At 34.4% G+C, this 13,146-nt stretch overlaps 1 protein-coding gene across 1 annotated transcript in view; it reads left to right on the top strand.

The window, feature by feature from the left end:
• The window catches only part of LOC140756186 (GTP-binding protein Rhes), a 38,109-nt gene extending 28,025 nt beyond the window's left edge, over positions 1 to 10,084 (top strand). The window contains exons 3-4 of the mRNA XM_073091625.1: positions 4,936 to 5,116; positions 9,540 to 10,084. Coding sequence (XP_072947726.1) covers positions 4,936 to 5,116; positions 9,540 to 9,990 — 632 coding nt within the window. The 3' untranslated portion in view covers positions 9,991 to 10,084. The remainder of the gene's footprint in view (positions 1 to 4,935; positions 5,117 to 9,539) is intronic.
• Positions 10,085 to 13,146: the final 3,062 nt, after the last annotated feature.

Raw genomic sequence — 13,146 nt, 5'->3', positions numbered from 1 at the left:
GTTTTGTTTTACCAGTTTTTATTCTGTATTTTTATAATTAAATCTTGAGATTTACGTCTAAGCTGTCTGTGGTTTTAACTTTCTCCTTTTTTGTATTTTTTAATTAAAATTTGAGATTTCAGACTAAATTAGTCTTGGCGTGACAGAATAATAGGTTACAACTAATGCATTTTAAGTCCTTCATGTGTAAAATGTCTGAGTTTTCTTCTCAAAAAGTTTTCAAAAATGTGTTAATACTCCTGGTCCGATCTCGACTAACAATTGAATTTATAAATTATGACGATAACATTTGATAATAACTTATTAAACATGTTTATGCCCTTTTCCCATTTTGACACAATTGTGTCAGTACATATTGAAGATTATTACGGAAATGTAACAAGTATAATTCAATGGAATTTCATAGATAGACTTATTATAAAGGTAATTTGAAAACATATAAAGTTCTCACATAAAATTTAAACCATAAACCGAGGACCGGAAAACTGAAGCACATAAAGCCGTGGGCACATCTCATGTAACTCATAATATCAGGCAAAAGTAAACAAAATGCACCACCATTTAGTTTCCATGCAGAGCAGCGAAGTTTGTTTTGAAAACCGCATTGTGGCCGCCACTTCGCGTTTTTACAAAGTTAGCCTAATGTTTCATAATTCGCAGAGGCTGGCTGTAGATTGAGTTTTATGCTAAATGAAATTAATTTTAGGAAGCGAGATGAAAGTTTCAATGAAGTTAAAAAGTCATTCCGGAAAATGTGAGAATTAGGTTGGGGGTTTTTAAAAACTGAAAAGCAACTCTGACGATTTGAGAGTAAATGCAGTTGCGTGATATGCCGAATGATAATGCTTATCATGTGTCAGGAAACGGTTTAGATATACAAGATTCTACTATATTCATAGAAGCACGTTAAAGTTGTTGTTACAAACAAACGATCCCAAAGTAAATCACAATTGTAATAAACCTTTGGCGATACATATACGAGTGCCAAGAGCTTACATGCTCTAGGACGCCTCGCACCCCTTTTGGCTCATGTTCTGTTTTCATTAGGTCCCTCCTCTCTCCTCTTCCCTAACTAAGTTGTCTACATAGAGAACTAAGCCCAACGCTGATCCAACTAGAACTGGACCGAAAGTTATAGAACAGAGAAAATAAGACTCTGGAACAGAACGATTTTAATCTTTATAATTTACGTGATAAATTATCACACGGCTATCACACTTTTTCATAAAAAAAATGAACAGCAACGTTTCCAATTTTATAATCACAATTAAAAATTTTGTAACATAATTTTTTGAAAAAAAAAATTACCACTTTCGTTTTTGTACCAAGCTAATGGTAAAGTTGGTTCATCGCCATACATTCCTCGTCTCCGCAAACGAGTTGTAAATATATTGAAAACATAGCCTCCTCTTCCCTACTCGTAAACAGTATTAGACGTTTATAAATTGATAATTAATTTATCAGTACTTAAAACTTGTATTCTACAGTTCCTAACTTTTAATTGGCCAACTATCGTGGGAATAATCTTAGTTCCCAGAACTAGTAAAATAGTTTGACAGTTTCAATCAAAGTTTAATGCAAGTAATATTTCTCTTGATTAGACGTAATATCTCCATAGACCAATCTCCATAACGTTATGTGAGGGATTTCTCACATTTGGTGGAGATGATTCGAAATTAGCTGAATAAAAGTAGAACCTTTTGCAATTTCACTGCATATGTTGTTGACTTATAAAAGCAGTATTAAGCGTTCATTATCATCAACCCATTACTGTCTCATTGCTGGGCAGGGGTCTACTCTCAGAATAAAAAGGATAAGGCCATAGTCAACCGCGCTAGCCATGTTGTTAGACTTCACTTACCTTTAAAACTTTTTTTTAAATTTCTCAGGTATACAGGTATCTTTACGGTGTTTTCCTTCACCGTTTAAGCAAATGGCAATTAACTTCTAATACGCACATAACTTTAAAAAATCAAAGGTGCTTGTCTGGGATTCGAACCTCAGATCCCTCGACCAAGAGTCGAACTTTCTTAACCACTAGGCTAGGCTTAGGCTATCATTGTTTTTTTAATGTAGATTAAGTGTTTCCTTGTTTTTATTGGAAAGTATCTGTGGTCGATCTAAAGAAGGATTCCTTGGGTTGGATATCTTGGGTTTGTTACAAATGTCCAAAGCCGACAGTTCACTTAACCGTTAACTGTTCATTTACTAGCTATTTCTATTTCATAAAAAAACCAAATCAAACCAAAGCAAAATAAACGAAAGCTCCTTTATTCCAAATACCATTCGTGTTCAATGAAATGTAAACTAAAATTACAGCTCTCAATGTGCAGGGCAACGTGCTTGCCTGACCATACATTGCAAAGGTCTATTGACTCCGCTACTGTACGCCAGTGGGGCAAGTGGTACTCGACTGTTTCGACTGATTTACTATTGGTAGCTGCAACCCATTTACATTTCCGTCGAGGGTCCTACTCTGATTGCAGGGTAACATTGAATTTTAAATTCAAAATATATTTAGTTACAAAGGTAGTATAAAATATCAAAGAGTTAGGTAGCGACAACTATGTGAAAGAAGTGAAGGTGGTAGAACTCTTTCTTTGTGCTTCGACTGCGGTGCCACCACCGCTTACTCTGTCTGTTAATAGCAGTTAACTGTTAGCAGCAGATAAACGTGTTAACGCAGTGTTTGAAGAGTGTGGTATGGGAGACTTATACATATACGTAGGACTGTAATCTTAACTTAACAAACATAGGTTGATTTTAAGTTGCTTCTAAGGAAGCCTATAAGTAGGCGATGTCAAATGATATGGACAGAAGTGTTTTCCTGTACAAATGAATCTAGTTCAAAAAACTAAAAAACACGTTTTTATAATAAAATCAACTAAAAAGTATAAAATATTTTCATTGTAGGAATCAATTAAGGAACAGTAAATAGTATAATTGTGAAAAAGGCGTGGGGTGCTCCATTTATTAGTTTTCGAAAAGCGCCCTGAAAGGCGAACATCCCCTGAGGATGTTGGATTACCTACAAAATTATAAAAATTGTGTATTGTCATCGGTTTTTGATAATTTTGAATTAAACTGAACGTTCAAAGTGGATAGAAATCGGGTTCAAAGATGCCGTTACATATTTACATACATACCTACATACACACATACAACCCAAGCTAATAAAAAAGCGTGTTAAAAAAACAAGCCAAGCACTACGGCTATTTGAAATCTGATTTCTCCAGTCGATCTTATCTTCATGTAACAAAGAATCGATAACATTTTATTAGCATTGTTCCCGTTTATAAGTTAACAACAGAGCTTATTGCTTTCTATCAGGTGTAGTGGTGCTTCGGCCGATCCCACTCCAAACTGCGGCCACTTCAGTTTATTAACTACGAAACTGATTTGCTTCAACAATCCTTTTCGATAAATGTTGCTTGGTTTTAGTGCCGTTATTGAATGAATAAAAACGTTATCAATTTAATTAATTATATTCACAATAGAACTCAGGAACAAGACCAAATAAACCCCAATTTAGCGTAGTGTAGTGTAGCGGACATTTATGTTAAATAATAAAAAAAACTATACTCAGCTAATCTTGCTATTAAAAATATACTTGTTTTGGCGGCTAGAAATTAATGTACGTGTATTTTCGGGAAATATGTAACGGAAATTTCACGGAAATCCATTATGGAAGTCGCGGAGTAAAGACATTCTATTGAAGTTAACTTCTAAAGAAAGCTTTATCTATACAACCAATATTTAAAATCGCATAATATTTTTATAATAAACCTGATTTGATATGAAGACTAAAACGATATAAAACTGTGTAGAGTTTTCAAGATTGGAAACTAAATTCCTACAGAAATAGAGTAGGCACTTAGGCAGGTAAGTAGAACATTTTTCGCGAAAATATTAAATCCATTTCTGTTTTAGCGAGAGTAATTTTCTTCTGTCTTATATCCGAAAGATTTATTCCGCTGTTGCCTAACGCTTCGTAACATAGTTGTAATATTATAACGGCTTTGAATACTTGCTTACAAGCACCAATATTCCCGAGGGAGTGAAGAAATCGTAAATTCTAGAGGTTTTGTCCCTTCTCACACGCAACCTTCCGGCTTCCAGGAAGGCAAACTCATTAAAATATTCCTTTTTCCTCAAAGTATCGTTTATCTAAGAGGCTTGTTGATTTTCAAACTCAATTCAGGTTAAGTAACGTCGAATTTTTCGTGATATCGTTTATTTGTTTCATGTTTTCGAACGAATGTTTTAAATGTTGAACTGATTTAAATGCTTTGCGGAAAGTAAATATTTGGCTGAATTCGATATCTGCGGTTTTATTGTGGAATCATTTTTATGCTCTTGTATAAAAATAAATAAGAACGGGTATTTTGTAAACAAGGTCTTATTTAACCCATGTTTTAATAATATATTGAAGCATCAAACGAGCTACCTGATGGTACTAGTGGATACTACCGCCCGTGGACATGTATAATCAACCCTATATATGATAAGAGTCCTACCTGAGGTCGGCTGCATATGCGTTGCTGAGGAGTATATTGAAACACCTTGGACAAATATGTCTCCTTTACCACATCCCGAGCACGCACCTCTGATTTTTCAAGAGCGTATCGGAATTCAAATGTTTCTTGCTACGATAATAATGAAGACCATCGTAACCTACATGCCTGATGTTCTCAAACATGTGTGAGGTCTACCCATTCGCTCCTTTCCAGCGCTTGGACGACTATAACCCTTTTTACTTTGAAAGATGACCTGTTTTCAGCGGTGGGATAATAATGACTCGACGACGACATGGTTATCTCGAATTTCAGTTAAATTGGTTAAGAGTTGCATTTCTCTCTGTTACACTAAGAGCACACATAAGGCCTATATCATCAGAAAGTTTGCAAAGCTTAAGTGTATTAATTATTCATTCAGGTGACCTCTTCGTGCTGGTCTTCGCGATGGACAGTCGGGAATCCTTCGAGGAGGTGATACGGCTCCGGGAGCAGATCCTGGAGACGAAGGCCAGTGCGACGAGCGGCAGCAGCAGGGGCAAGCGGCAAGCACCCCGAGTGCCCATGGCGATAGCTGGGAACAAGTGTGACAGAGAACTCAAGTGAGTTGAGATTAAATGGTAAAAAAAATCAAAATAGGTTCTTTATAGAGCATTTTTTGAATTTCATTACATCTACGAGTGCCACCACTTCACAAGGTGTTTCGTTATGGAGAAGAAGCGGGGAAAGAAACTTCATAACACGAACGTAATACTATGAATTTTGATGGCGTAAGGATCATCTATTCTGCTATTATGAACGTACGGTGTTCTGGTTTGAAGAGTGAAATAAATATGAGAACTTCAATTCAATTTTCACTAAGAATCATTTTGATCTACACTTCTTTTAGTCTGTAAAGGATATCCATTAGAGACAATAATAACCAGTAGGCATTATCTGTAAATTGTAATTAAAAAAAAACAAATTTTGCCTTGTGGAGTCACAAACACCATACAAGAAATTTAAAATAGAGCACACCAGCGCTCAAAAAAGTAGAAGTTTTTTGCACTCACAGCCCCATACTAGGATTCAGTGTGTTGGGTGCCGTGGACACATACATAGACGAGTACAAACACCCAGAGCCAGAAAAGAAATCAACACATATAATTGGACGTAGTTATGCAAAATAGATCCAACCACAAAAACTAGCTGTTAAGAAAATAGGTCTTTTAGTAAAGTTAAAATACTTAATTTATGGTTAGTATCATTGATATCTGTATATTTCAAAAGAAAAAATGTACCATGCAGCTTGAATATTTTTTCGAAAGTTGATGTGGAGATGTCATTTGTGATAGTAACTAAAAAACGGTTTTTGTGGGATGGATCCATTTTGCATAACTACGTCCAATTGAGATATCTGTTTATCTATCTGTCTAGTATTAACACTATCATAAGCTACTTCAGCATGCTATCAAACTTATACTCGTATCATAAAAAGGGATAAAAAAGTAAACGACATTCTGCAAGTCTAACAAAGTCAATCCCAGAATTAGTGATAACAGAGAAAAATGGCGCAAGTTTTAGCAGCCATCTGTCATGTCGTCTATTGTCGTGTGCAATAAATTACGTCATCCATCTCCGTCTGATGCTGTGACGGTGATTGTCCTGGGACCTAAATTATTGCACAAGACGCTACGATCCTATACACTGTGCCATTAGAGCAGTCCATAAATGTTGGCGTTTTATTGCGTGTACGCTTTAGTTTATAGTTAAGTAAAGGCTTATTATCTTGGCAGACCATAGATCATAGAGCAGAACAAAGCATAGAATAATGTTAAAGTTTATAACCAAAACATTAAAGGTAAAGGTGTTCCGGTTGACGCCGGTGAAATATTAATTATTATTCCTTAAGGTGTCTTTATTCTAACTTGGGTTATTAGTAATCGATCTATCCCATTTTTACCTACTAAAGATCGAATTTTCACAAATTGACAAATTTCGCTTTCAAATAATTTCACAGACTTTTTATTTCCATCAGGTCACAATATGTTCATAAGAGTGGTTAGTAAAATAAAAATAGAGCACAACAGCGCTCATCACTGTCAAAAGCTACTTCAGTATGTTGTCAAACTTATATCATAAAAAAGGGTAGGAAACGACATTCTCCAAGTGTAACAAAGTCAATCCCAGAATTAGTGATAACAGAGAAAAATGGCGCAAGTTTTAGCAGCCATCTGTCATGTCGTCTATTGTCGTGTGCAATACATTACGTCATCCATCTCCGTCTGATGCTGTGACGGTGATTGTCCTGGGACCTAAATTATTGCACAAGACGCTACGATTCTATACACTGTGCCATTAGAGCAGTCCATAAATGTTGGCGTTTTATTGCGTGTACGCTTCAGTTTATGGTTAAGTAAGGCCTATACGCTATAGTATCTTGACAAACCATAGACTATAATATACCACAGACTATAGATCAGTATAAAGCATAGAGGGATGTTTAAAGATGAAGAAATGTTACTTGACGTTGGTGACAGAATCATTAGTATTCCTTAAGGAGTCTACAGAATAGCAACCGTTATTAATAATCCCTCTTTAGAATTTTCACCAACTACAGATTCCAAAAAAATCAAATTTCTAAAAGGCAGGCATTATTATTCGGTTCTGACAGATTTTCATAGATTTTTCGATGCGGTCGCATGTTATTTTTATGACACGAAAAAAATTAAAAATAAAATGATTTTAATAATAACACAAAGTTTGGAACGTAGACAAATGTTTCAGTATTCTGCTAATGTAAAAACTTTATTCTGACTAAATTAGTTTTGTACTACAATTTGTTACGCCTCTGATATTATATTTTTCTGAGAGAATTTGGTAAAATGTAAACTTTAAGATAAATGGATTTGGTTCTTAAATTAATGATACGTGCATGAAAATGCTTCACATTTTTCGTAAGATTTGAAGAAAAGAAAGGTTGCTGCTGTAGGTAGAGCTACTGAAATATTTTTATTAAATATACGAATAGGTAATATTAGCAATGTGGTAAATCATTCGGACAGAAAGTAGAGTATGTGTTCTTTGCTGTCCGTTCAATTAGTAAAGCGCTTGAAACTTTCTTAATTATAACCTAAAATTAAGATTCTTTATTTCGTGGGCGCCACACTTACAAAAACTAATTTGTAAACAACCGGAATCAGTTCAGTTCAGTTCAATTTCTACTTTAAAGTCCAAAATATGGCAAAAGATCTTAATGCATCTCATTTTAAAAAGGCGTTTGATTAGAGTAAACAGTACGAATCTCTCAAAACTGGACAATTATAATAAAAATGTCCTACAACTATTTAAATAAAAATTCTACCTTATTTTATTCTTGAAGGCTAAGTACCATCACGAACAAAAGTGCCGACTCTAGGCGCTTACGTGACGTCACTTACATTTCTCATAAATTTTACATTTCTAATGCATTTTCATAACGTCAACCGCAAGTGCTCGCGCCTGCCTTTGGGAATGTCTTCGCTCATTTAGAAGTGGAGCGAACGTCAAATGATGCCTTTTGTGTTTCCGTTTGAAGGAAGATTGTTGGTAAGCGCTGGGATTTACTTTCGGAAGTACATTTTTGGTTCAATTGCTATATGTATTGAATATAAACGTAAAGAGAGGTCGGATTGCTGCTATATTTCTGCTTTACTGTATGATGATGCGAGGGTATTTTTTTCTTATGATTAATAAGGTGACGCCTTTTCAATGGGGACCGTTCATAAAATCGAGCTTTTGTAATTCTTTTGTTTGCTTCTTTATATAAATCTAAAATATTTAGTAATATTTATTTAAATTATATTTTCATAAGTCTATCTTTACTAGAGAACATGGCAAATACATTTAATTGCATCTTAATTTTTAAATATAAATCTTATCAAAATGGACATTTATAATAAAAATGTCCTACAACAATTGAAATAAAATTTCTACCTTATTTTTATTCTCGAAAGCCAAGTACCATCACGAACAAAAGTGCCGACTCTACGCGCTTACGTGACGTCACTTACATTTCTCATAAATTTTACATTTCTAATGCATTTTCATAACGTCAACCGCAAGTGCTCGCGCCTGCCTTTGAGAATGTCTTCGCTCATTTAGAAGTGGAGCGAACGTCAAATGATGCCTTTTGTGTTTCCGTTTGAAGGAAGATTGTTGGTAAACGCTGGGATTTATTTCGAAGTACATTTTTAGGCGTTTAATTGCTACAGGTCTGGAATATAAACCAAGTAAATTGAAAGGAAAAGTGTGTTGAATTCATATTTCAGCCTTATTGGAGGAGTCTAAGCTGTTTTTTTTCTACAGTATGAATCGGACATATTGACCACTTGGTGGTATATCGGACATACTGTGTTGGGTTCCGATTCACCTGTATGTAGAATGGTCCGTATATACAATGGATGCAGTTTGTCTCCAGATATGGATATTAACCATGTGTCTCTGGATAAATTTAAAAAAATGCTTAAGACTGTAGATTAGTCATTCATAGATTAAAAATATATATTAGTCAATTCTTAGATTAATTAATGAGTATAAATACAAACTGTACATTTGTTTATTGTTATAATGACGTCTTACTTTTTTTTTATGCTTACAAGGAGTCTTTGATACTCACCTATAAGTGATTATGCATTTATTGTTAACTGTATTCCTAGTTCTTAAGTTATGGTGGCGCATGCAAATGTAATAATCGTTGGTGATGTTAATAAATAAAATAAAAAAATAAAATATGATTATTGCGTTATGTTCACCCAAAACGACAAATAGGACAGAAGACCTAATCATATATAGTTTGTCACAGATATGTTAGATAAATCTTTAGTGAAAAATATGCCCTTGAAGTGCGCGTCTTAAAAACTGGCCTAATCAGTCTACAGGAAATTTATTTCACATAACGTGTAATGCACTCAGTTTCCATATTGACTTTAATCATTTACTCGCAAACTACAGATTTTTTGTCTTCTACTTGTAAATATTTCATTAAAGTATTTTCCTTGTAAACAGGACTGTGCAAGCAGAAGAAGCAACGGCGTACTGTGCAACTCAGGACTCAGCGTGCGTTTTCGTCGAGACATCCGCGAGGAAGAATTTGAACGTCGACGATCTGTTCTACGAACTCTTCGTTGTCGCAAACCTTCCATTAGAAATGGCACCCAACCACCACAAACGTGTCAGCACAGCGTTTGGTAGCCCTTGCACCCTACCACCGACCAGCAGTCAGAGCAGTAGGAGTAAAAAGTGTACGCTATCCATCAAGAGAAGATTGTCTGACGCTTGCGGAGTCGTCGCGCCAAATGTCAGAAGACCAAGCATCAGAACTGATCTCATGATAATGAGGACGAAGACGTGTGCGAAGGGTGACGGCGACAGCACCAGTGGTAGCCCTAAGCTCAATTTGAATAGACTGGTTAGATCCAATACTCAAAACGATAAGCGATCTTGCTCTATTCAGTGATATTCGAGGTTTAGGATAGGAAAGAGAAATAAAGGCTCCGGATTTTGGTAAATGCATACACGAGTAGTTAAATAACCGTTGATCATATTTACGGAATTGTGCTCGCGCATATGACGCTTTTTAGCGACTGATTTAAACGCAAATCAAATATTCATGTAATATATGATATGAATATAGAAGAAGTATTTTGTTCGTTTAAGTATGAATAAAAGTACAACGTATACGTAAACCAATTGCCGTTATTTTAACCGCTCGTGTGTGCATCACTGTCACAAATACCGGGTATTTTCCGCACGGCTTGTACCGTCTGTGCGCGTATGTTCTTACAGTTGAATACAGTTCGCTTTCAATAAATTCAAATGATGGGAATTGAGCATCCGTCTGTATTTTATAAGCTTCGTTTAATTGAATTTATTAATATGAAATAAAAAGCTAGTGGGGTTAAAAAACTGTAATCCATCGTTAAGTTGACGTATAGTTTAAATAATTTCGTGATCTTTTTTATTCATAAATTTTTAGCTGGATGTCCAAGTAAGGAAAAGTGTAAAAAACCCAGAATCAAAATTAAATATTAGGCGATTTTTTACTCGTGAGTCAAATTCGGGTAAGATGACCAGTGCCAAATGAGTCGACAATCTTCAAAATATTCTCTTGCGTATTTGCAAAGTTAGTACGTAGGTAGATAGACTCGAATACTCAAGGCTTTCGGCTTGACAAATATTCGGTGGAGGAATTCAAGACAGGTGCTATGAAAGAAATCGGGAATTCAAAGGGCGCTCATTGTTAGAAGCCATTATGAAATGGACTGTAATTACGTAAAACCCCATTACTAGGATAATAAGGAATTCTTGATAAAGTTAATCGCGATCATTTACATAATACCCCGAAAAAGCCCCAGTTTAATTAAATATGAAGTTTATGTGGATTAAGTGTTGTTACTGTACAATTAAGTGAAGTTGACCGACTTGTTTCACCACGAATGGGTTAGCAATACCTTGTATGTGTTGTTGATATGTTTTTTGCATCCTTAGAATGGCAGAGAGACATATACAAAAAACAAATGTGTTGAATAAAAAGCATTATGGTGTATTAAAGTATATAGATAGTTATTTTTGTTGTTAAAAAGTCGATGATTCGACCTAAATAATAGTAGTTTTTGTAGAGTAAATTTAAATAAAAACAAATCATCTAACTAGTATTCTTTGTTACCGAATTACCAAGCTTTTAACTCGTGTTAAAAGCTTAGTAATTTGATGATATATAGATACGTTTTTTGTGTACAGTCGCTTAAAATAAAAACAGTGCACTCAAAAAGTGCTCATAATATTTAATTATTTTACCGTTGAACCATTGTTAGTGAAACAAGTCATTAAAGATAAAAATTTTAAAACTTATTGAGGCTAATGTACATCGTACACAGGATACTCAGTCTTGATATCAGTACGCGTGGGTTTACATCACACCAATTTGACTGATGTAATACCAAAAATGTAAGTCTTGCATTCACAATATTTGGGTATATTGATAAGGTATATTAATATAATGATATAACTAATCAAATACTGAAGATTGAGTATCAAGTGCTGTGTATATCTTGTTGCTTTGCAAAGAGCAAGTCAATGTTCAAATATTCTAAAGTACGAGTATAAAGGTAACACATAGATTGAAAATTATTTTCTAATTTTTAGTTGATTTTATCAAAAAAGCATGTTTTTTAGTTTTTTGAACTATAATTATTTATTAATTTTTAGTATTTGTTGTTATAGCGACGACCATTATGCATCGTTTGTAAAAAAATCAAGTGTCTATCTATTACGAATTAACTAAACCAAAAATCACGCTATAACAGTTACGCCTATTGAAACTAAAAAGCAATAATTATTTGCAATCTAAACTTGCGATGAACTTTGCTGAAGGTGCTTGAAAAATCTCGCCTCGAAAATCGTTAATCCTGAGGATGTTGATAAGGACAATGGTACAAAATTATTGAAATCGTGTATTGCCATCGGTTTTTGATAATTCTTCAAAATTTTGAATTAAACTGAACGTTTCAAGTGAATAGAAATCGGGCTCAAAGATTCCGTTACTGTTACGTACATATATACATACAAACGTACAACCCAAGCTAATAAAAGCGTGTTAAAATCCGTACCCGTATGGGTGAGGGCACGCGAGCGGAACCGCGAAAGCTCATTGTAATATAATCTGTCTTCAATTTAGTTTTCTTCTATATAATACTTGCTCGCTGTTTATTGCGCTTTGATTGCATTATATTATGAACATATTGTTGAAAGGGACCAAAGTTGTTCTCGTTCTGTATTTAAAGATTTAACGGTATCTTGTATTTTATCTTTACTCAATACGGCTCCTGTTTAATACGCAAAGCAAATATCAAGTGTTATCAAATTTAAATGTAATGAAATTATTTTATTAATTAAGGTTAGTACGGTTAACATTTACGATTAATATATAAGAATGGCAGTTATTTAATCAGCCCTTATACCACAGTCAGTTTGAGGATTATTGATATACACATGAGGATCTTGGTTTTAGGCACATGAGGCGTTCTAGCAGCTCTCATAGCAGCAACTGGCTAGCAATGCTTCAGTGACCAACTTAAGGTATGACCTACGATCTGTTTGGGTTTTGTCTCAGTATGTATACTGCATTGGTCAAATATTTGATCTGTATGTATAGTTGATATATATCAAATGGTACGATCATGTAAAAACTAGAGTAATCACTTTATTTTGATGTGAAATATCAAATGCGGTGACTCAGACTGTTGGCGTGGCGATGCATTGGGCAATCCCGCGAAAGCCACGCCATCTAATTGTACAAATATCAAACGACTGCGTATTGGAATAAATTTAAATAAGTTAATCGATCTATTTCTGTTCGTAACGATATTATTATTGTAATTCGATAATTATTTATATTTGAAATTATGTTAATATATTGCATTTGTCTTAAAATCAGGTAATTGTAATTTTTATGAAAATATGACGTATTTCCCTCTAATAAAATTGTTATTACGACTAATATGGAAGTTAAAAAGTTATTAATATTTTTATTTATTAAATTGTACCATAATACCAATTTTGATGTTTCACATCTGCCGGGCGTCATGTGACGTCAAACTTTTTTTTTTTTTTT

The sequence above is a fragment of the Epargyreus clarus genome, unplaced genomic scaffold (assembly GCF_041222505.1).
Source record: "Epargyreus clarus isolate Ecla_fem2 unplaced genomic scaffold, WU_Ecla_fem_2.2 ptg000034l, whole genome shotgun sequence".
NCBI lineage: Eukaryota > Metazoa > Arthropoda > Insecta > Lepidoptera > Hesperiidae > Epargyreus > Epargyreus clarus.
The sequence above is the reverse complement of the archived record's forward strand: the minus strand, read 5'-3'. Positions and strand labels throughout refer to the sequence as shown.